This window comes from Doryrhamphus excisus, linkage group LG11, assembly GCF_037039965.1.
Source record: "Doryrhamphus excisus strain RoL-2023G ecotype Guam linkage group LG11, RoL_Dexc_Guam_v1.1, whole genome shotgun sequence".
NCBI lineage: Eukaryota > Metazoa > Chordata > Actinopteri > Syngnathiformes > Syngnathidae > Doryrhamphus > Doryrhamphus excisus.
This window is the reverse complement of record NC_136367.1, coordinates 14,868,999-14,893,911: the sequence shown is the minus strand read 5'-3', so window position 1 is coordinate 14,893,911 and position 24,913 is coordinate 14,868,999. Positions and strand designations below refer to the sequence as shown.

Genomic DNA, 24,913 nt, shown 5'->3' with positions numbered 1-24,913 from the left:
GCTAACTTTTCAAGGCGTTCCCAGGCCAGCTGTGAGACATGATCCCTCCAGTGTGTCCTAGGTCCGCCCAGGGGGGCTGGGCATGCCCCCTTGCTGTGCTTACAAATTTATTCATTCATTCATTCATTTTCTACCGCTTTTTCCTCACGAGGGTTGCGGGGGTGCTGGAGCCTATCCCAGCTGTTTTTGGGCGAGAGGCGGGGTACACCCTGGACTGGTCGCCAGCCAATCACAGGGCACACATAGACAAACAACCATTCACACTCACATTCATACCTATGGACAATTTGGAGTGGCCAATTAACCTAGCATGTTTTTGGAATGTGGGAGGAAACCGGAGTACCCGGAGAAAACCCACGCATGCATGGGGAGAACATGCAGGGTGGAATTGAACCCTGGTCTCCTAGCTGTGAGGTCAGCGCGCTAACCACTAGTCCGCCGTGCCGCCCCTACAAAATCTGTCCACATAAATTATGGAAAAGGATAAAGATATAACAGAATTGATCATTTATGTGTATATAAATAAATGAAGTAATATTTTGTGTATAATGGATTTTTTGTATAATGTATGTACTGTATATGATGTATTTATATTATGTGGCCAGACTTTAGGGACACCTGTAATTTTCATGCTATAATCAATTCAAAATACACACGACACAGTGTTTACCCCCCCACCCCCACCCCCACAAAGGGTTAGCCAAAGTGTATCTGAATATTAAATTATTAAGAATTATTACCTTTATAATTTTTCTGAAATTGGGCAAGGCAAGTTTATTTATAGCGCACAATTCATACACAATAAAATAATTGCTTAAAACAAAAACAATGGCGTGCTGGAGCCTATCCCACTTGTCTTCGGGGCGAGAGGAATTATGGAAAAGGATAAAGATATAACAGAATTGATCGTTTATGTGTATATAAATAAATGAAGTAATATTTTGTGTATAATGGATTTTTTGTATAATGTATGTACTGTATATGATGTATTTATATTATGTGGCCAGACTTTAGGGACACCTGTAATTTAGCTATATTGATGAAATTGATAAATGAATATAATATATGGCTGTTCTGGCTTTGAAAACAGGCTTTTACTATAAATATGATTTGAATTTCATTATTACATGATAATAGAAACATGAATGGCCTGCCTTACCTGGGTTCCTAATCAAGTGTCCCCTTTGCATGTTTGTTCGTCAATATGGCCACCACAGTAAAACTAAATGCTACATCTGATAAATACCACACTACCAACAATCAAGACCTTGCCCTTTGCGGCAGAATAAGATATAACAATAACAAAAAGCAAAAAGTATGAGGAATATGAGTATATGAGAATATGAGAGCCCACTTACTTCTAAGATAGCCGAGCTGTTGATGCCGACATCAAGCGGGTCGTCGCTGATGCTATCGATCCAAGGGTCGGGAGGGGGGAGGATGGACGGGTCGAAGCCCACATCCTCATAGTCATCGGAGGCACAGGCGTGGTAATGGTTCCCTGAGCCCTGGATGCTGACGGTCGAGGCGGCGGCATCGTGGGAGTATTGACGAGAAAGGACACCAGACGACAGGACTTCTATGTCTGTGTCGGGAGAGTCCAGAGGAGCATCGAGAAGGTCTGGCATGTCCAGGTCTGCCTGGTTGAGGGAAAGACATCAATTCATGAAGAACTGGATGATTCTGGTAGGTTTAATCTTAATGCTACTTTAATAGGACGTCACATTACATCAACAACCTCCAAACTACAGTCATGGTCAAAATATTGGCGTGCATAAAATGTCAACATTTATGGCCGGAGGCAATAGAGGGGCCAGAGGCAGAAATTGCTATTACTCATTTCCCAAAATATTTTAAATTAAATTAAACTAAATTAAATTAAACTAAAGTAAACTAAATCAAATTAAACTAAAGTAAACTAAATCAAATTAAACTAAAGTAAACTAAATCAAACTAAACTAAATCAAAGTAAACTAAATCAAACTAAATCAAACTAAATCAAACTAAACTAAATCAAAGTAAACTAAATCAAACTAAACTAAACTAAAACTAAACTAAAACTAATAAAAAAAATAAAAATAAAAATAAAAATAAAAATAAAAATAAAAATAAAAATAAAAATAAAAATAAAAATAAAAATAAAAATAAAAATAAAAATAAAAATAAAAATAAAAATAAAAATATAATTGAATTACACATCTCCCAAAATATTTTAAACTAAAGTAAATAAAAATTTAATTTAATTTAATTTTTCTCCAAACTTCACATTCATTGCTTTGTTTGTTTCCCATAATATTAAAAAAACAGTCTAAAAAATATATATATTTAAAACACTTGGGTGTTTTTAGGCTTTTGATGGATTTCTATTTGCAGTTTTGTTTTTCCATTGGTTCAATAGCTTGTGATGCAAAATAAACCTACAGTGAGTGATTAGTGTAGCTTACTTGCACGGCTGCTGTTACGCTATTGGAGCGCTGGAAGCGTCGGTACCTGGACATAAGAGAAAAACATATCAGACAGATGAATCGATGATGCCAGATGTTAGAACTCATATGACGACAAACTGAAATTGGTCAAATGCAACTTAATGCTCAAGGGTCTAAATATGTGGCGTTTACAAAAAATATGTGTATGTTGCTATGCAGTTGCTGTGCAGTTTTTTGGCAGGTCTTAAGTCCATCCATCTCTGGATCACGTCACATGCGACCCATGCCAAACTGTGCTTTTGTTGTAGCCAGTCACTAACCTACTACGCCACTTGCAGTCCTTCAAATTTTTGTAATGAAGGTTAAAACACAGAAGATTTTTGGAAACGGGATGGCGATGGAAAAGAAGCGCAAAACAGGGTGGAAATACGCAAGACTACTATAAAGCCATGACAATAATAACAAACAAAAACACACCAAAAAACTACCCGGGCGTACGATAACCGATGTTATGTATGTCAGTCCCAAATCAACAACTAGGACTTATAAACATGCAAGTGGGGGGCGTTGCAAAAGCCCAGCTTTGTCATGAACTTTTAAAAAATGTAAATATTGTTATCATGAGTGTAAAACGACAAAATCAATTTTACAATTGGAAAAGTACAATCAAAGTACTCACCCTCGGTCATTCTCCACTTGGACACCAACAGAGGTGAACCTGGATGGGTCATCCGGGTCCGGAACATCCTCCGGTCCATCTACCTGCAGTGTAACAAATATTCAACACAGATATGAAATAATTTTGGTTGACAAAAAAATCTGTACCCATTATTGATTGATTGATTGGCATATAGTGTACACTATATAGAAACCAGTGATTTGTTATTAATAAATACTGCTAATTGATGTGAACATGTAAAACAATTGTATGAATCCTTGTTCTCACCTGAATCCCTATGGAGAGACATTTGCCCTTCCTGAATGCTTCTTTTCTGTGGTCTTCAACAATACGGCCCCTGCTCAGGACTGAGGGTACATGGGGGCTGCTGGTCATGGTACTGTTGCTGACATGCTGACTGGCCGGTCCATGTATCTGGAAAAGAAATATCAATAAACTGTTGGCTCCCTGTCGTGATATGCCGCCTGGACACATCCCAGTATGTACAAATGGATCACATAGCCTTATTTTAACACGAGATGTGGAGTTTGCATGTTCTCCCCGTGCATGCGTGGGTTTTCTCCGGGTACTCCAGTTTCCTCCCACATTCCAAAAACATGCTAGGTTAATTGGCGACTCCAAATTGTCCATAGGTATGAATGTGAGTGTGAATGGTTGTTTGTCTATATGTGCCCTGTGATTGGCGGGCCACCAGTCCAGGGTGTACCCCGCCTCTTGCCTGAAGACAGCTGGGATAGGATCCAGCACCCCTGTGACCGTCGTGAGGTGGATAGATGGATGGATGGATTGATTGATGGATGGATGGCTAGAGGCGGGGTACACCCTAGACTGGTCGGATGGATTGATGGTTGCATTGATGGATGGATTGATGGATGGATGGCGAGAGGCGGGGTACACCCTGGACTGGTCGGATGGATGGTTGGATTGATGGATGGATGGTTGGACTGATGGATGGATGGATGGATGATGGATGGAGAGAGGCGGGGTACACCCTGGACTGGTCGGCTGGATGGATGGTTGCATTGATGGATGGATGGATGGTTGGATTGATGGATGGGTGGATTGATGGATGAATGGATGGATGGTTGGATTAATGGATGGTTGGATGGTTGGATTGACGGATGGATGGATGGTTGGATTGATGGATGGTGAGAGGTGGGGTACACCCTGGACTGGTCGAATGGATGGATGGTTGGATTGATGGATGGATGGATTGATGGTTGGATTGATGCATGATTGGATGGATGGTTGGATTGATGGATGGATGGTTGGATGGATAGATGGATGGATTGATGGTTGGATTGATGGATGGATGGATGGATTAATGGATGGATTGATGGCTGGTTGGGTGGATGGATGGATGGATGGATGAATACATGTGATGTCCTTGCAAGCCACCTGTGCGTTAGCAGCCTCAATGGCAGCAGTCAAGGCCTTCATGCTGTCGATGCTTTCAGTGGAGTTGCTGAGTCCTGACTGGATAGTCATGTCCCCCCTTGGTCCCTCCTCTTCCATGTAAGCATCCTGGGTTTAGGAAATATAATAGTTTTTTAGTCATTTTAGTAATTGTGTTTCATACACATAGCTGGAATAAGAAACCCAACATTTTGATAAACAAGGCAATATATTATATTTGAAATGCATGTCCTAAGTGTGTGAGGCATATTTGGTATGAAAAGATGATGTTCATTGTAAAGATCCCATTTTAAAGAATACTGTGCAATACAGTCGACTGTTTAATGTTTGCTCAGACAAGAGAAAATGATAGTTTCATACAGTCCCTAATGTACAGTATCCTGTATTATTAGCCCACACGGATTGTTTGATGCTGAACATATTGCAGTGAGTATTCTGCTGTACCTGTGCAGACTCGGTGCTGCTCTGTGCTGTGATGGAGATGTAGGGCTTGGAGGCGGTGGAGCAGGTGGAGGTCCGTGGTGGCACCGGAGGAGGAGTTTTCTTATACGTTGTGATACAAGATGAAACTACATCAGAGAAGGAGCAAGAAAATGAGGAGGGGTTGGGGGACGCTGTTTTGCAGGAAAAAGACCAAAATAATGTAAATGTTTAAATGTACTACTGGCTATATTAGGGTCCACTATGGAAGGGATTGGGTAAGGAAGTCAAAAATGATGACACAATTCAAAAAACAATACTCGCACTTGAAGTTTTTTTTACAATTACATTGATGAAGAGTCTTCAACCAGTCATGTTGTGTTTTTGTATATTTATATTGTATTATTGTATATATTTATTGTATATATTTATATTTATATTGTTACAATATATCACCATTTACTTGGGAGGGGAGAGAGTTCCATAGCTTGGGGCCAACCACAGAAAAGGCTCGGCCTCCCCTGGTCTTAAGTTTGGAGCTGGCCCTCGGACCCCAGTGACCGCGCTGGAGAGTAAATTTGGATGAGGTCCGAGATGTATTTGGGGGGCAGCCCATTCAACGTTTAATTTGTTACACGTTCTCCCATCACACTTTCAGAACAATACACCCTGGACTGGTGGCCAGCCAATCACAGGGCACATATAGACAAACAACCATTCACACTCACATTCATACCTATGGACAATTTGGAGTGGCCAATTAACCTAGCATGTTTTTGGAATGTGGGAGGAAACCGGAGTACCCGGAGAAAACCCACGCATGCACGGGGAGAACATGCAAACTCCGAGAGTGGAATTGAACCCTGGTCTCCTAGCTGTGAGGTATGCACACTAACCACTCGACTACCGTGCAGACCTCAACCAATCATCAAAAATAAAAAAAAAGTCACTTAATTAATACACGACTATTTCATCAACTCTCGCCCGAAGACAGCTGGGATAGGCTCCAGCACCCCCACGACCCTCGGGAGGATAAGCAGTAGAAAATGAATGAATGAATGAATATTTCATCACCTCTTCCCTTTCCGCTTGTGTGATACTTAGCAAAGATTGAGAATCAGCCTTAGGGAGGCCTGAAGGTGAAATGTATGAGAATGATCCTGAGGCCATTTTTTTCTGCAAATATGACATTTGGAGCCTTCAGTCGAGGCCTCCTGCCTCCACATGACTCTGTCAACCCTACGGTATCTGCTCTCACTCTGTTTCTCCCCAAACAGAACACGCTTGTCACAATTCAGAGTTTCAGCAGAATATTCCGGCTGCTTTAGACAAGGTCAGGGCAGCTGATTATTTTTGATGTATCAGCAGATCCTTGAGGGTTCACTGGGGTCTGCTATAAAATGCATGTCCTTTCAGGTTCTTTGAGGCTTGTTGAATTTCTATACTCTTAAACAAAGACCGTGTAGTACTTTTTCCTGATGTCATGTGACCACTCTGATGAAGACTGCTAGCAAGCAATCAAAACGGTCGGGTATGAAAAAGTACTACGCGTTTGTCTTTTTACTACCTGTGATGGCGTGGTCCTTAAAAAATCTGTAAGAGTATCCATCCATCAATTTTCCAGGCCGCTTATCCTCGTGACCAGCCAATCACAGGTTTTCTGTGGATGGACAAAATAAAGTCCCTAGCCACATTGAAAAATGAAAAGAAAATATGCATATTTAAGCAAATATGTATATATATATGTCGACATATGTATGTATATATATATATATATATATATATATATATATATACACATACACATATATATATATATATATATACACACACACACACACATACGTATATACATATATATGTGTATGTATATATATATATATGCATTATAAATACTATTGTTAAAAACGCTAAGGTTAAAAAGTTTACAGAGTGAGACATCTTATCTAGAAAGTATCGTTTTGGGCCACTAGAGAGTGAGTGCTCTCGCATATAGACAAGCTTTGTTTGCTCTCGGTGAAAAGCAGGCTGGCCTCACGGCAGAAGCGAAACGGGAAAACCTCATAAACACGCTGAAAGTTGCTCTAAACGCTTGTTTCTTGGGAAATTGTCGTCTATGTAAGTATATTGGTGTATAAAGCACTTACATAGATGTATTTTCTATTGTACTTGTTTTGTCAAGTTCGCTAACTTCATGCTACTGCTAGTTTGCATTAGCTAACTGTTAGCTGATGTGTGTTTAGCCTGCAACATGAGCAGTATTGGAATGAATTATATTTTATTTTTTATGTATGTTTCAGTTACCACTTATTTTTACAAGAAAGCTTCATAAAGCAAGAAAAACAAGCCTTGTATGCGGAGTTTTCTTCATTGGTTCTCTGGCTGTGTAGCGGCATACAGACACCTATTGTGAGGACAGCACAGTAAGTAAAACTATATTAAAAGTGTTGTTAACAATTTTTGGTGCTGGGAATGATTGGACAGTGTTTTTTCGGTTTTAGATAAGACCCTTTGGAATGGATTAATAAAGAAAAGTGAGGTACCACTGTACACCACAAAGACCAAATGTCCTAGAGCAGTAGTTCATGTTGCAGTGGGCCAGCATGGGTAATTTCAGTTCACTAGTCATTGCAGTGCCGTTTACAATATAATGACCATTCATCTAGAAACAGAGACGAGGTTCTACTGTACTGAAGAACGTGTGAATGTGACTGTATCTTTAAATGAATTCTCGGTGGAGCAGCAAATGTGGGTCACGCATAGTTAAGCACACTGAAGATAAAGACAATCCCAAACAGCCGACACAAAGTCCCTTGGGGTATCCACCCTGGCATGTTCTCATTTGAATGCCATGGTTAAAGATTTTTCCCTATAGTTTTTACAAGATTATCTTTCCACTTCATTGTAATGGCTGATAGCAAAGTTCAGCATAATAATAGCATGACCCCGCTGTTGCATTATTGTGTTCATCTGCATGATTCTTTAGCAGCTTGCATGTCTTTCAAAATGTCTTTGCCCCTACAGCAGGACAGTCGATACTTGGGTAATGGAAGACCAACGCTCGTATTGTCAAATGATACCATCATAACCATCGCAACCAGTTTGTGACTTGTGTCAACAAACCACACACGAACACGGAAAACTAATGACAATGACAACTAATGTCCAAAAAGTATTTGATCCCTATCTGATTTGGCACATTGACTAAGGCTGCAACTTACTGATGACTTTTTTACTCCACCAATCCAAAGCTTGGTATTTCAAGGCCCTAGACCTGGGGGGGCTGGGTGCCATTCACGGCCCGTGGTAGTTTTTTTATTGGTCCGCGGCATGTTCTAAAAATATAAGCGAAACTCCGTAAGGTTAAGATATAATAGATATAAGATTGAAGTAACCTCTTTTCTCGAGAAAAATTTGGGACTGTCCAGTCTTGACGTCCAGATCGGATTCGGGTTCAACACATCACACGTATTCATCCGTCAATCCATCCATCCATTAATCCAACCATCCATCCATCAATCCAACCATCCATCCACCCATCCATCAATCCATCAGTCCATCAATCCAACCATCCACAATCCATCCATCTATCAATCCAACCAACTATCAATCCATCCATCCATCAATCCAACCATCTATCAATCCATCCATCAATCCAACCATCCATTCCATCCTACCATCCACCCATCCATCAATCCATCCAACCATCCACAATCCATCCATCCATCAATCCATCAATCCAACCATCCACAATCCATCCATCCATCAATCCAACCATCCACAATCCATCCATCCATCAATCCAACCATCTATCAATCCATCCATCTATCAATCCACCCATCCATCCATCAATCCAACCATCCATCCATCAACACATATGTCTGATTGTTAAAAGCTGACATTTAAAAAAGATAAACCATCGTTTACTATCAATTCCTATACCGCTAGCGATAAAAAACTGAAGTCTATTCCAATACCAATTAATCATCAAGTCATCAATTAATTATTTACTGTGACAAAGATATAAACTGTCTATCATTTTGATGGTAGACCTATTGGAACAGAGACAGACAAACACGACATTCAATAAAGATTATGAATTCATTTGTATTTGATTGGGGTATTTGATGGCAATACAAAACATGAATTAGCGAGTAGCCCTCATCCTCCTTTGCATCAGACTTGTAGTGCTCGTAAGCTTCACTTCACGTCTCAGTATTAGGGTAAATATCACGTGAAACCTGTGTATAACATAGAGTATGCACCCTACCTGTGCTACTCTGGATGGTCCTGACAGTTGTGGCAGATGTGCGTGGTGGAGAGGACGGCAGCAGGAGCAGTGGTCTTCCTCCTTCTCCGTCCTCTTCGCCAGAGCAGCCCTGGTCGATCGCTCTCACGTAGCTATGGCTCCGCATTCGGAAACACCCCGGCATGGGTAAAGTATCCATGGTGTCCATGCTGTCCATGGCGGCCTCCATGGCCTGAGCCTGCATCTCACTGTAGACCTGCTCACACACTTGCTCAATTTGTCCGTTGACTTCAAGTTCACTCAGCTGGAAAGAAGGATGACAGGGAAGGAGAAAACAATGAAGATGCAGGAATGCGGCAGAATTTTTATTTACTCAGGAGAGCACAGACCTGCCAGCCAGAGCAAGTGAACACAGCACTAATGGGGCTCCTCATGTCTTTGGACATGTTCACGCTAACACAGATATTAAAAACAAAATGTCAATAAAACAAAAGTTTGCCTGCAGTATTTACTAGGAGTGCAACAATACATCTATCTGTATCAAATCGATAGTAGTCTCGATTCGATACCACGACCAATACCAATACTGTGACCCAAGTCTCAAATGTCACATGACCTCAGTCAAGTCCCCACCTGATTTACCGTTTTGTTCTCCGTGGCAAAGATGACATCCCTGCAGGCGGCTCCTGCTGACCTCTCAAGTAGCATTTCTCAACTTTATTATCCAGACTCCAGATAACAGTGCACAGTAAGATCCATGGTCTCTCTTTACAATAAGGTACACAAAAATCTGTAGTTACTGAGGAACTAATGACTAAGGTACATGTTGTCAATTTAGAGTAGTTACTGAGGAACTATGGACTAAGGTACATACTGTAAATTTAGAGTAGTTTACCAATGAACTAATGACTAAGGTACATACTGTACATTTTGAGTAGTTACTGAGGAACGAATGACTAAGGTACATATTGTACATTTTGAGTGGTTACTGAGGAACTAATGACTAAGGTACATGCTGTCAATTTAGAGTAGTTACTGAAAAACTATGGACTAAGGTACATATTGTAAATTTAGAGTACTAGCTACCGATGAACTAATGACCAAGGTATAATGTACATTTTGAGTAGTTACTGAGGAACTAATGACTAAGGTACATACTGTACATTTTGAGTAGTTACTGAGGAACTAATGACTAAGGTACATGCTGCCAATTTAGAGTAGTTTCTGAGGAACTATGGACTAAGGTACATACTGCCAATTTAGTTACTGAGGAACTATGTACTAAGGTAAATACTGTAAATTTAGAGTAGTTACCGATGAACTAATGACTAAGGTACATAATGTACATTTTGAGTACTTACTGAGGAACTAATGACTAAGGTACATGCATTTTGAGTAGTGACTGAGGACCTCATGACTAAGGTAAATACTGTATCTTTAGAGTACTTACTGAGTACCTAATGACTAAGGTACATACTGTTTATTTAGAGTATTTACTGAGGACGTAATGACTAAGGCACATACTGTAAATTTAGAGTAGTTACCGAGGAACTAATGACTAAGGTACATACTGTACATTTTCAGTAGTTACTGAGGAATGAATGACTAAGGTACATACTGCATATTTAGAGTAGTTACTGAGGACCTAATGTCTAAGGTAAATACTGTATATTTAGTAGTTACTAGTAGAGTAGTTACTGGTGCTGCAGCACCACCCGCGGGTCGCTGCCTATCCCAGCTGTCTTCTGGTGAGAGGCGGGGTACACCCTGGACTGGTGGCCAGCCAATCACAAGGCACAAATAGACAAACAACCATTCACACCCACATTATTGTTGTTGTTGTTGTTATTATTCCTCTCACTCTATAATCATCCTATTGGGGTACCAAACATGAATACATACTAAACATGAATAATAAAGTCGATGCCTTCTGTAGAGTGTAGCGAAGGTTTAAGGCTATCAAACTGTGACACCTTAGTATCGAAACTGAACCAAGAATCGCCTGTATCGTTGCACCCCTAATGTTCATATAGACCAGTGGCCCAGAGCCCAGCATGATACTCATCCACCATAAGAGCTGTTGGATGTTCGCTGTTGAATTCAATGAAATATCTTTTATTTCTCGTTTATTGTCGTTATCCGGGTATGCATGACTTCATATGAGAGAGAGACGGCTTACAGCAGTCAACTGTTTACAACTAACCTGACTGATGGTGCTCATGGCCCTCATGTAGCTTTCATTGCGGGAGCGGTATTGGGGTGAGGAGAGCAGCGATTTGGGGTCGAGGAGGGTTTTGGGGTCCAGGGTGTCCAGGCTTCTATTGATGGAAACCTCACTCACCGCACGCAGGTAACTGTGGCTCCGGATCTGCAGCTTTGGAGAATGTTCTGATGAAATCCTGAGGAATAGACATTAGAAAATGACTTTGCTCAATTCTGTTTTTATCAGAAAACAGCAAAAATTCACCATACGTTGGCAATAAGGTATAAACATGTGATACAACTGTAGAGTATACACTGCACAAGCTAGCGTCAAGCTAGCGTCAAGCTAGCGTCAAGCTAGCGTCAAGCTAGCGTCAAACTAGCATGAAGCTAGTGTCAAGCTACTGTCAAGCTAGCGTCAAACTCGCATGAAGCTAGCGTCAAACTACTGTCAAGCTAACATCAAGCTAGCGTCAATCTACTGTCAAGCTAGCATCAAGCTAGCGTCAAACTAGCATGAAGCTAGCATCAACCTACTGTCAAGTTAGCGTCAAACTAGCATGATGCTACTGTGAAGCTAGCATCAAGCTATTCTCAAGCTAGCGTCAAACTAGCATGAAGCTAGTGTCAAGCTACTGTCAAGCTAGCGTCAAGCTAGCATCAAACTAGCATGTAGCTAGCGTTAAGCTACTGTCAAGCTAGCGTCAAGCTAGCATGAAGCTAGCGTTAAGCTACTGTCAAGCTAGCGTCAAACTAGCATGAAGCTAGCATCAAGCTACTGTCAAGCTAGCATCAAGCTAACATGAAGCTAGCATTAAGCTAGCATGAAGCTAGCATGAAGCTAGCGTCAAGGGCAAAGGATCGAGTGTGTGTCAAAAAAAGACATGTTTATGGATGCATGCAAATTTAGTCCATTTATGTTGACGTGTTGTTGTATCATGAACGCCATCATTAGCGCTTAGCTTAAACAATAACATAACTGATAATCCCCACAGGATTCCTCGAGGGACATGGTCAAATGCCTCCTCCAAGTCCACACATGGTCGGGCAAACACCCTTAAGGACCCTGCTGGGCTTGTATGGCATATTCACGAACAGGATGAAAACCACAATGCACCTCCAAAATCAGAGATTCAGCTATCCAGTGGCCTTTATGAGAAAGGCAAAAGGTGCGTGATCACATCATAGCCGGAACACGCCTTTGGTCCCACTTCTTAAAAAAAAAGGGACCACCACCCCAGTCTGCTAACAAGTCCACACCGTACTAGAGTCGTATTGACCAAGACAGCCCCACAGCATCCACAGCCTTAAGGAACTCCAGCCATTTATGGAACTGAAAAAAACATTTACGGTCTTACCTTTTATTTGTATATGAAGTACATATGAAGTACATGCACCCTATCCTTCTCCAGTGCCACTCATACAGGCGTATGATTCTGCGAGGTACTTTTGACTGGTCATAAGAAGTCTTACTGTAGCGTGGTCATCTCTGTCAGTGATGGCTGCGTGGCTTTCAGGTAGCTGGCGCGTCGGGCTTGTATCTTGGGGGAAGGTTTGGGACTTCCATCCGAGTCTCCGCTGTCATCCTCGGTCATGGCTTTGACGTAGCTGCCGCTCCTCATCCGTCGACACGGGATGTCGTCCTCCTTTCCCAAAGGAGAGAAGCCGCTCCACTCATCCTGAGGTACCTGGTTATCAGCGCAGGTCAACAAGCGATTACAATCTCCGTGGTCTTGTGTTCCAACTCTGAACAATCATGCTGAGATCCTTAAGAACACAGAGCATGCAGCAAGCATGCCAATGCTTTCTATAGTATCACTGCTATGGTATAGTATGGTATAGTATAGTATAGTATATAGTAGGTACAGTATGTTGGCTACATAGCTGGTATGGAAAATGACTGTATTGGTGTAGGCTTTCAAGCTAGGCCAGTTTTTATTTTATGAAATAATTCATGATCCGTAGTTTGCTCATTTTCTACCTGATCTATCGTATCTTATTTTTCCGCATTTGTCCATTAAAGTGATTGTGTGTCTTCCATTTATATGTGTTTATTGATATGGAGCAATTACCATAGCAACACAGACACAAACTAGCAGCCCAAAGAACCGGGGTCCTGCACTGCTAAAGGTTAATGGAGCAATGCTGTAAAAGGACGTGACTCGTATTAGGAGGACTTGAAAATTCTCTGACAATGTAGAGAAATGCACAATGAACAGCTAAAAGGGTCAGAAGTTTACTTCCACTACGGATTCTATCTGGATATTGGACCACTTGGACCGCTTCTTGGCAGTTCATTCAAATTGGTTGAGTTCCGACTGCAGACCGAGATTCTTGAGAACTTGTTCAACAAGGTTGAGGTTAGGGCTTTGTTTGTTAGGCCATTCCAGGATATGAATGTTAGCCTGCTTTATCCATTCCAAAACCAGTTTTGTTTGAGATCACCACTGTTGGAAACTGTTGCTTTATTCATTTTTATTCAATTTCTCCATATTTTCTGTTAAGTGAGAATATTAGGATTTGACATCAAAACATCAATATGATGGCGGCACGGTGGTTGAGTGGTTAGTGTGCAGACCTCACAGCTAGGAAACCAGGGTTCAATTCCACCCTCGGCTATCTCTGTGTGGAGTTTGCATGTTCTCCCTGTGCATGCGTGGGTTTTCTCCGGGTACTCCGGTTTCCTCCCACATTCCAAAAACATGCTAGGTTAATTGGTGACTCCAAATTGTCCATAGGTATGAATGTGAGTGTGAATGGTTGTTTGTTTATGTGTGTACTGTGATTGGCTGGCCACCAGTCCAGGGTGTACCCCGCCTCTCGCCCAAAGACAGCTGGGATAGGCTCCAGCACCCCCGCGACCCTTGTGAGGAAAAGCAGTAGAAAATGAATGAATAAATGAATGAACATCAATATGTCTTCGGGCGAGAGGCGGGGTACACCCTGGACTGGTGGCCAGCCAATCCCAGGGCACATATAGACAAACAACCATTCACACTCACATTCATACCTATGGACAATTTGGAGTGGCCAATTAACCTAGCATGTTTTAGGAATGTGGGAGGAAACCGGAGTACCTGGAGAAAACCCAACACATGCACGGGGACAACATGCAAACTCCACACAGAGATGGCCGAGGCCGAGGTAGCTGTGAGGTCTGCTCGCTAACCACTCGACCACCGTGTCAAACAATGAGATTTTTATTACTGCAACTGTATGGCTGTAATTCTGTTTACTATCAATGTTCATGTCTTCATTGTTACTATTTATTTACCACTGGTAAGTTGGACTGTTTCATTTCAGTGATATCATCTCCTTTGTGACCCTTAGCCATCACTGACATTTAACTGATGCAGTCACTGTTGTTATGTTTTTTGTCTCGCTCTACTGTCCGCCCCACTCGTCCACCGTGCAGCCCCAATACGATACATACACCGAGTAAAGCCAAGACATTTGAAGCTCAAAGTGTCGAGGATAACTGCTCTTGAGTTTTGAGTACCAGTGGGAGTAATGACAGGCAGCATGTACCAGCCAAGTATTTTCATACCAGAGTGTAAATCTCCCAGACATAAAAAGGAGACAAGCAGGTGAATTTCAGCGCTACTCTCACTAATTATAGTGCATGTTGGTGTGTGTGCTAGCGTGTGACGTCAAAGAGACACAAATGAGCAGTTAGGGCTATAAAAAGCGAATGCGGGGAAAGGACCAGCTGCAGTAGCATCAGCAGAGCCTCTCACCCACGCATCGTCCTCGCTTCCTCTGCACGCCGCACTTCTGCTGCAGAGCTGAAGAGCCGGCCGTGCGACACACCGCCGTCATGCACAGGCTGGCTGCCCGTGTGGACCTCAATGCAAAAAGCAGGGTTCGGTATTTTGTGTTTTAATATGCATGACCCTCTGTGGGCATTCACTTAGTGATCCGACCTGGTGTTTGTTTAACGTTAGAGCCTGTTTCCTTGGCAACGTAGCATAGTTACCATAGTTTAAGGCAACACCTTCAAAACCGGAGAATGCAACAAAATTGTGAATGCTACCAACAATGTTCAACACGCTTTACAACAACATTTACTGTTTACATTCTCCTGAATTTGGGTGCAGAAACGGAGAAACGGAGAGAAAGACCAAAAAAAGGAGACTAGCTGTCCGTTTTTTTCCACAGTATTCGATTCCCCTGCTGCTTTTTTCCTGTTTTTCACGAGCCGCTGACCCGATTAGTGCTGTTCAAGAGCACAGTGGCTCCTCTTCGTCTTCCACGCAAGAACTGACCCTTCCTTCCGCCACTATCTTTTCATCAGGCCTATTCGTTTTTTTGTGTCTATCCTCTGTTTCGTCATCTTCCCGCCAGCCTTGTTGCTCCACGGCAGTTGCCCTTATTGAGTATTTAACAGTACCCACTGTGTTTTTCTCCACACTGTCACCTTTAGTTCTGGGTTTGTGTTTTTTTTTTGTTTCTGGGTTAAATTTGGGTTAAAACTTCCTTTCGGCAATCAGCTTGATTTTGTTTTCTAATAAATTAATAACAAAACTAATAAGGTTTTCTGTATTGGAATGGCAGCAAATGTGAATATAAATATACATAGAAAAAAATCTGTTTATCAATTTATAAATGTCTTTTTCATCTATTTTTAGAACTGAAACTTATTACCTTGAAATCTCAACCTGTTTCATTCCGAATAAAAAAAGTAGGTTACCGCTTCCTTCAGTGATTCAAGATGTCCTAAAGATATATCCCATAATACCCATGCATATAGGTACCCATGCGTTCACGCACACCAACACAACCACAAACATCTCAAACAAAACAACAAAGAGCAGTTTTGGGGAGGAGTTTTCATCAAGTATGTATGTCGTGTAGTACATAGTAGGCTTTATATATGGATTACCATAGTGGTGTCCAAACTGCAGCCCCGGGGCTTTGCAGGCCACGGCACAGTTTAATAATACTCATTCATTCATTTATTTTCTACCGCTTATCCTCACCAGGGTTGCCGGGGTGCTGGAGCCTATCCCAGCTGTGGGATAAAGGCGAGAGGCGGGGTACACCCTGGACTGGTGGCCAGCCAATCACAGGGCACATATAGACAAACAACCATTCACACTCACATTCATACCTATGGACAATTTGGAGTCACTAGCATGTTTTTGGAATGTGGGAGGAAACCGGAGTACCTGGAAAATACCCACGTGTAGTGGTTAGCGCGCAGGTCACACAGCTAGAGTTTGATTCCACTCTCGGCCATCTCTGTGTGGAGTTTACCTGTTTTCTCCGCGTACTCCGGTTTCCTCCCCCATTCCAAAAACATGCTAGGTTAATTGGCCACTCCAAATTGTCCATAGGTATACATATGGGTGGGAATGGTAGTCTAGGGTGTACCCCGCCTGTCGCCCCAAGACAGCTGGGATAGGCTCCAGCACTCCCCATTACTCTTGTGAGGATAAGCGGTAGAAAATGAACGAATAAATGAATGAACAGGTTCTGTATGCAAAAATATTTCATTTCATAAACAACAATATTGTTGTTCCTGTTGGACTCTCGGTGTGTGTACACTGAGGCGTATTTTCTCATCAATGCAACATTACTGACACCTAGTGACCAGCGTACAATACTAAATGTCATCATCAAAGTATTTGAATGCATCTTCTGAATGCCTTATATTTGTATTTTACTTCATTTATACATTTATTTACATTTATCTTTACTAATACTGTAATATTCAACCACAAAACAGCAATATTTTGTTAGTTAAATAGTAGCAGTATTTTTACAAAACTGTGATTTTATGTTTGTACTTTGTACTCAGTGTTTCTTACATCGCTTTAGACTTTTATTTGTTTTGTTTCTCTTCCAAACAAACTGTGTTGTACAACATTTCATGACGCTCATATCTGCTTCAGGGTCCTGAACCTAGCAGTCACAATTTGTGAGTACTTGTGGAATTAATCCACCCACTGGTTTCCAAAAGTTGTTACTGACTTTCTTACCTATTGTGACTGTTGTGCTGTTCTTCCAATCATGCTGGGAAAACATGGATTTGTGAAGCTGGTAGGGCTGTAACGGTACGTCGTAGTCACGGTTCGGTACGTACCTCGGGTTTGAGGTTCATTTTGGCTACAATGAGACAAGTGGCTGTCCGATTCTAGGCTAGTAGGAATGTTGCTCCAGGTGGTGAAGATGGAGGTCATTCACTGCCCGGAACGTCTGTCCCACTACCATCCATCCCCAAATGTTCTCAATTGGATTTAGATCAGGGGGAACATGTAGGATGTTACAAAACACTCTGGTCCCAATGCAACATCTCCACATAGCTGGCTGCCGTTTGACGCCCCTGCACAACCTGACGCTCCATAGTTCCATTTAATGACAAAGCACCCGAGATCATGATGGACACATCACTGTGCCGAGTGGAAAACATCTCAGGTGGGCTCTCCTTGTCATGCCAATAACAGTGAAGTCATCAAAACCGTTGAGGCACTATTTGTTTCTCATCAGAAAAAAAATGTTCAATGTCTGATCTTTGGTGCGCTTGTGCAAATTCCAAACGGGCAATTTTGTGACGTTGTCTTAAAGCCTTCTCTCGCAGATGGATTTGGATTGCACTAAGCATCGTAACAATCCGAGGATCGTTCCGTGTCTTGACGGGATGACATGACTGAAATTAATTCCGCTTTTGTTTTGCTTTGTCAAAAATATCTTGTCTCCCGCCCATTTCTTCTTAGAACATTCTTAGAGGGTGTAGTGGTTAGTATTCTGGACTTTGGAGCGGATGCCTTGGGTTCGAATCTCCACTAGTAAGCACCATCGATCTTCATCAGGAAGTGTCATCCGGAATATTAAGGCCAAAAATCAATATGCAGACCAAAAAGATCCGTTATGGTGATTCCGTAATCGGGGAAAAGGCGAAAGAAACAAACAAACTTCCTTAAAATCCAACAGTGCCAAGTATACATTCTGGCAATTTTTCAATAAGTCTTAAGATTTGGGTGTGTAAGATATAAACTGAACATAATATATAACCATACGCCTCCGATTTGTTCTTCTTTTTGTACTACCTGCAGTGGCCATTGTTTGGTCAATAATGGCTACTAGTGATCATCTCAACATCTTTGAATATCTTTTATTTTAGTTCATTAAGTTGAAATAGCTTAATTTGGGGAGAAACATGTAAAATGTGCCTAATTATGTACATATATGTATTTTGGACTAATAATAGGACGGATGATCAATCAATGAATTAATACGTTTGTAAAAAGTAAAGCTGTGAAATGGTGACGGATTACGTTATTTTGGTTAGAAAAATGATTGAAGCAACAAAAAAAAAATATGAGGGGTCATTTGGGAGATTTAAATCACTCGGCCAAGCTAGTTTATTGATTTATGACTTAACGAGAGTTCATAACCATAACAAAGTACCAAAACTCTTCTTCTCAACTGGACATATTTTCCTTTTACAGGAATGATTTTGGAATTATCTGGCAAACCCGATGACAAATACAACATTTGGCCAGCTAAGATGCTATAGAAGCTATAGGTTCACATGCCAAAACAAGGCTTTGGTCCAGAGAAGTCTGTTGATGATTACATAAGCATGTACAACTTAATGCAACACCACCCCAACACCAACTGGACCAAACGGACACACAGCACAGTCCACCACAAGGCCAAGACCACAAGCACATAGTAAACCACAAGGCCAAGACCACAAGCACATAGTAGATTACAAGGCCAAGACCACAAGCACATAGTAGATCACAAGGCCAAGACCACAAGCACATAGTAAACCACAAGGCCAAGACAACAAGCACATAGTAGACCACAAGACCAAGACCACAAGCACACAGACAAGACGGCATCAGTCGGTTGAAGGGGATGACGGAATAAATCAAGAGCAAATCAATCAGGAAATGGTGTCTATCTAAAGGTAGGTGTGTTCATGTTGATTCCTAGCGTTCAGAGAGTAAGGCTGCTACTGACCATGCACTTACTTCTCTACTCAACTCAAATGGCGTAAAGAGGGGGGGAGGAGAAGGAAGAAAGAGGCTCTCCAATGTAAGAGGAACTCAAGGAGGTGCAGGTGAGCCTGAATGGGATTCGGGTGAGTGGATGAGAGTCGGGGGTTGGAGGGGAAGAAGAGGGAGTAGGTGGCAATTTCTAATCTTGCAATGTTCCCTCAAAAGCTGTGGAGACAACAGTATTAGAGCCTGGAAGTTGAGCCTGCTACTATTGGTATCTAAATAGAAGAAGGACGCGCAAGTTTAGAAAATGGAAAACTACCGTCAGTCAGGGGTGTCCAAAGGGCGGCCTGGGGGCTCCACATATTCTAAAAACAATGAATTCATTATTATGGAGATATATTATTATATATTGTACTAATTACACAAATTAATTAACTTTGTCAGCTATATAACGTCTTTAATTAAAGAATGTATCCAAATATATGTGTCCAAATAGTAATTAAGTCATTATATTGCCATGTTCCATGCTCTTATTTTGGTGTGCTGCACTTCCTGCTGAGCTCTTGTTTTAAAAGACATTTTAAATGAAAGAAAAACAACAGCAAAAATAGAAAAAAAGGAGCAAAAACCAACAAATATTACTAATCATAAAACAAATTAAACCACTCATAAAGTTGTAATTTTTATAAAAAAAAGTTTACTTTAAGTTAAGATGAGATAAGTTTGAATTTACACACAATAACGACATAAAGTCAAATTATTATGACAAAAAATGTAAGAAAGCTGACAATTGGAAAAAAAACTGCTGTAATTTTATGAGGATAAAGTCCAAATATTCAAAGAAAAGGTTATATTCTAGTGAGGAAAAAGTCGTAATTGTAAAAGAATAAACATTGTAACTATGAGGAAAAATAATGTAATTTTAATGCCATTAAGTTGAAAAATTAAGGAAAATGTAGATTTTTTTTAATTGTAGTTATTTTAGTCATAATATTATGAAAAACAAAGAAAAAAAAAAGTTGTAAAGTTAAGTTGGGGGAAGTTATAATATTATATTAATAAAGTCAAATATTATGGGAATAAAGCCATATTATGCAAAGATAATTAAGAAAGAATACTGCATAAGAAAGTCTAAATATTGGGAAAATGGTACAAAAACGACACTAAAAAAGAGAAGCAAAGAGCTCCTACATTTAACTGGGTTTTCTCAATACGTTACTGTGCGGCATCCTTCCATTGTCACAATATGGCCTCCATACGTTTGGACACCCTTGATGGGGGCTACAGTATGTTTGAACGATTCAAATCAGTAGCCGTCCAGCCGACCGAATCAGGCAGGCGTCTAGGAAACTGAGACATATCATTAGTCGAAAACAGCAGATTATTAATAAATGATTGTTATTAATAAATTAATGTAATTCTAACACTTATTGTGTATATTATGGCTTTAGGCGATACCAAAACCTCCGTGAAGGCATCCTGAAACACGGTTATCATTATAAGACAACACTGTTTACCACAGATGGTACCGCTTTCACATGGAATAAAAATATTTGGAACGTCTCGACACAATAGGCACACAGTCATGAAAATAAGTATTTGATCCCCCGCTGATTTTTTTTTTTTTTTTTTAGTCCTTAAGATATGAACAATTCCTTGTTTTTACATTAGCTTTATTTTTTACAGAAAAAAACATGACCAAAGATTATTCGTTTAAATTTGTAAATAAGTATTTAAAAAAATAGAGAATGAAAATAGAGCTGTCACATAAACACTCCCTTCCACTGGTAAGAATTGGGCGAGGCTACCTTTATACTTCGACCGATACGCTACTGACTGTTGACTGTCATTTTATTATTTTATTATCATTTACAAATTTAAGCTATTTATCTCACCAAAACGTTATGGGTGTACAACGGTTGGCAGAGACTTGAATTATCAGGCTATGATGAAGCTGATTAGGACTAGCCTGCATATCCCAGTTAGTTTTGCTACTACAAGTCAAGACCTAAAGTATTACCAGTAGCTTCTCTGAGGCTGATAATAGAAAACTGCATATGTTTCCTTTTATTGTACTACTCTTACTACTACTACTACTACAGTATATGTGGTAAAAATGTGTTACACAAACTTGATTCCCAACCCTAAAAATTTTTTCGATAATTGTCCAATCCATTCATTGATGTGTTAGAAATAGATTTATCTAAAATTACAAATCTATGTTGGATAATTCTTCATTTTAATACCAAAGTGAGCTTCATAAATGATTTCACTTGGGACCTTATACTCAAAATAAGTATACCTCTCCAAATTATGCAACCCTCATTGTAAATTGTACTTGCAAAGTTTAGAAATGCGCCGTCACGCACAATGAACAATCTATGCATCCGTTTTCGATCCGATAGGATCCGCTGGAGCCTATCCCAGCTGATTTCAGGCAAAATGCAGGGTACACCCTGCCAATGGCAGGGCACATAAACACAAACAACCATATATACCTATGAATTAATTAGTGCCTCCAATTAGCCTAATAATTGAAACATATTCAGGTCGTCCCGAGGTCTCCTAGCTGTGAGGCCTGCGCGCAAACCACTCGAGCGCCGTGCCGCCTTCCTCACATTATGTTGACAGAAATACTAGCCACGTTTACATGAGGAGTTTTTCTCCGACCCCGAATGACCTTTCCGAAAACAATGGTATACATGGAAAGGAATATTCCAATCGCGTGTCTACATGCGCCGCTATAATCAACCAGGAACAGCCCCAGGAACAGCCAACCTATGAAAAAAAGTGTGACTTATAGTCTGGAAAATAGGGTAATTACTTAAAGGAAAACTGCACTTTTTTTTTTGGAAATGTCAACCACAATCCTTGTGTGAGACTTTCTCTTTTTTAGTCTCTCCCTGCAGGGCATGCCCAGAACACCTCACCAGTTCAAAGATTGTGACCATAGTGTAGGAACGTACGTCCACCAGTAAATAGAGAGCTTTGCCTTCTGCCTTTACGCTTTGAAACCCAGACATTTTTTTTCCATAAAAGTAGGGAACAAAGCTGCGGGTCCAATATCCCAAACGTATGCCACATTCTTTCGGTATCGCCCATTCAGTGAAAGTTGTCACATTTAGAAAAATAACGTAATTTACAATGGGGGTTGAATAATTTCGGGGGCAACTCTTTGTATTCTACGAGTTGCCACCCTTTTATGTGAAGCTTATTTTGGAACCAAATACCTGATCCCACTCAAGACTGTATACCACTGGCTTCGAGGAAACATTGTTGTGGAGGGAAGGTGGTGAACAGAAGAAAAGGGGGGGGGGGGGGGGTGAATCAATTGGTTGTGGATTGTAATCGAAGTGAATGAATTACCTGTAGGAAATGGCAAGTGCGCTCCTGCTGCTGACTGGCCTTAGCTTTGACTAGAGCTCTATCTAGGTTTAGATTTACAGATCCTGCGCTGGTTTGGAGCTGGTTGTGGCTGCTGTTGTTGGTGTAGACCTCTCGGGCCCTGCTCACCGTTAGGCTTGACGACCATGCCCCTTTCTTCACAAGGGGTCCGTCCACAAGACCCAGAGGCAGCAAGGGACCACTTCCTCCAACGATACCGCCACCGATGTTATTGCTGCTAGCACTAACCGGCACACAAGAAGACGACGCCGCGTACTTCACGTCGTTGTTGCTCCGGGAGGCTCTGAGTGCAGAATGGTGGTGTGAGTGGCTGTGATGTGCGTGGGCGTGTGTGTGTTCGCTGATTGTGCCATAAGGGTCCATCATGAAGTACTGTTGTGACTGCGGGGAGGCGAGATTGGGTAGCGGACTCAGCGGGAACTTGTCAGAGTTGTTCCCAGGGTACCGGCCCATCGTCATTGTGATCGGCGAAGGGGAAATGGAAGGTGAAGGTGAGGGCGGAGGTTGGTGGTGGTGAGGGTGGTAAAGACACAACTCCCGTTCCAGGTTGTCATCCGAGCTCCAGTACCCGGAGCCTGGTGCAGATGCTGAGCCGTGGAGCTGGTGGTGATGGTGGTGGTGGCTTCGATGTTTGGGCTCGGCCGATCGACAGCGCTCGCGGCTTTTGCTGCGCTTCCGCTGGTGCGCTCCCACCGGCGGAGCTTCACCCTCTGGACTTGCCCTTGAACCACCACCACCACCACCTCCTCCACCACCACCACCATTAACGCTCCCATTGTTGCCCCCCTTCAAAGGCTGCGTGTGGTGCGGCCCTTCCAATGAATGCGACTTGGTGAAAAGTTTCTGGACTGAGTGGACCAGATGGCGAATCCTCCCTGGGCTGTCATTGTTGCTGTTGGACCCCATGGCCCCACTCTGGGCCAGCATTCCTCGTTTGTATTGCAGTGTGTGGTAGCCATCTCTGGAAAAGGATGGCTGGCGCTCAAACTCTGCAAAGTTTGCTGGTACCCGGGTGGGTGTTTTACCTCCATAGCCTCCACCACCACCTCCTACGCCTCCTCCTCCTCCTCCTACATATGGTACCACCGCCATACACTCATCCTTTACCTCAGGATGGTGAGATGAGGAGGTGGAATAGCATCGTCTTGGAAAGGTTCCGTATGGGACGATGCTGTTATTGTCAGAGGGGTACGAGGTACGCTGAGCATTGTAGTAGGACAGCTCAGTCGGATGCGGCACGGCAATGGGTACCGGCATGTCCATCTGGCGAATCAAGTATGGCTTTCGGTCAACGTGTTGACCCAGTGGTTCATATGAGGGTCCATAGGACACCACATGATGGTGACTCCGGCTACTGGAGATGCCTTTCATGACAGGAATGGAATGGATGAGAGATGCCTGACGGGCCCGTGGTCACAGGAGGGCTCTGGACGACTTTCCCTGAGAGGAGTGCTTCAGACTCTGAAAGATAAGAAAAGAAAGGAGTGTGGATTACCGGATGATCCAGATCCACGATCCAGATGCCAGTTCAAATGTGGACCTGAATCACACACCAACATCCTCACTTTATTCATTCATTCATTTTCTAATGCTTTTTCCTCACGAGGTTCGTGGGGGGTGCTGGAGCCTATCCCAGCTGTCTTTGGGCGAGAGAGGCGGGGTACACCCTGGACTGGTCGCCAGCCAATCACAGGGCACATATAGACAAACAACCATTCACACTCACATTCATACCTATGGACAATTTGGAGTGGCCAATTAACCTAGCATGTTTTTGGAATGTGGGAGGAAACCGGAATACCTGGAGAAAACCCACGCATGCACGGGGAGAACATGCATCTCCTGTCTACAGGAATAGTCAATGGGGCATGTGCAGTAAAACGTAAACAACATCACGTGAGTCATCAAAGATGGCGGACGAGAGAGTGTGATTACCACGTTTGTTGGGACAGTAGCTCCGCTTTTTTTAAAGCAGCAACTTGAACGTTTAGTTCTTTTAAAGTTTGTATCAAAAACAAACTTTCCGCTGTAGTCCAGTGATGACTGCTCGCCGCCATTTTCTGCCACACATTGCCGACCCGTGAAAAAAAGACCCAAATCCCACTGGTCCGTTGTGCAAAAAGGGTTGGGGACCCCTGACTTAGACTGCCTGAGAGGGGAATCG

At 42.0% G+C, this 24,913-nt stretch overlaps 1 protein-coding gene across 5 annotated transcripts in view; it reads right to left on the bottom strand.

Moving 5' to 3' along the window:
• dlgap1a (discs, large (Drosophila) homolog-associated protein 1a) overlaps positions 1 to 24,913 on the bottom strand; it is a 44,704-nt gene that overhangs the window by 4,207 nt on the left and 15,584 nt on the right. For 2 of the 5 annotated variants that reach the window (XM_058068126.2, XM_058068142.2), the window contains exons 2-11: positions 22,711 to 24,210; positions 12,866 to 13,080; positions 11,394 to 11,589; positions 9,212 to 9,494; positions 4,966 to 5,090; positions 4,504 to 4,629; positions 3,373 to 3,519; positions 3,106 to 3,188; positions 2,445 to 2,490; positions 1,359 to 1,640 (exon numbers count right to left, since the gene is read on the bottom strand). In XM_058068126.2, coding sequence (XP_057924109.2) covers positions 1,359 to 1,640; positions 2,445 to 2,490; positions 3,106 to 3,188; positions 3,373 to 3,519; positions 4,504 to 4,629; positions 4,966 to 5,090; positions 9,212 to 9,494; positions 11,394 to 11,589; positions 12,866 to 13,080; positions 22,711 to 24,120 — 2,913 coding nt within the window. In that variant the 5' untranslated portion in view covers positions 24,121 to 24,210. The remainder of the gene's footprint in view (positions 1 to 1,358; positions 1,641 to 2,444; positions 2,491 to 3,105; positions 3,189 to 3,372; positions 3,520 to 4,503; positions 4,630 to 4,965; positions 5,091 to 9,211; positions 9,495 to 11,393; positions 11,590 to 12,865; positions 13,081 to 22,710; positions 24,211 to 24,913) is intronic. The other 3 variants (XM_078794807.1, XM_058068133.2, XM_058068152.2) reach the window with 3 other exon arrangements.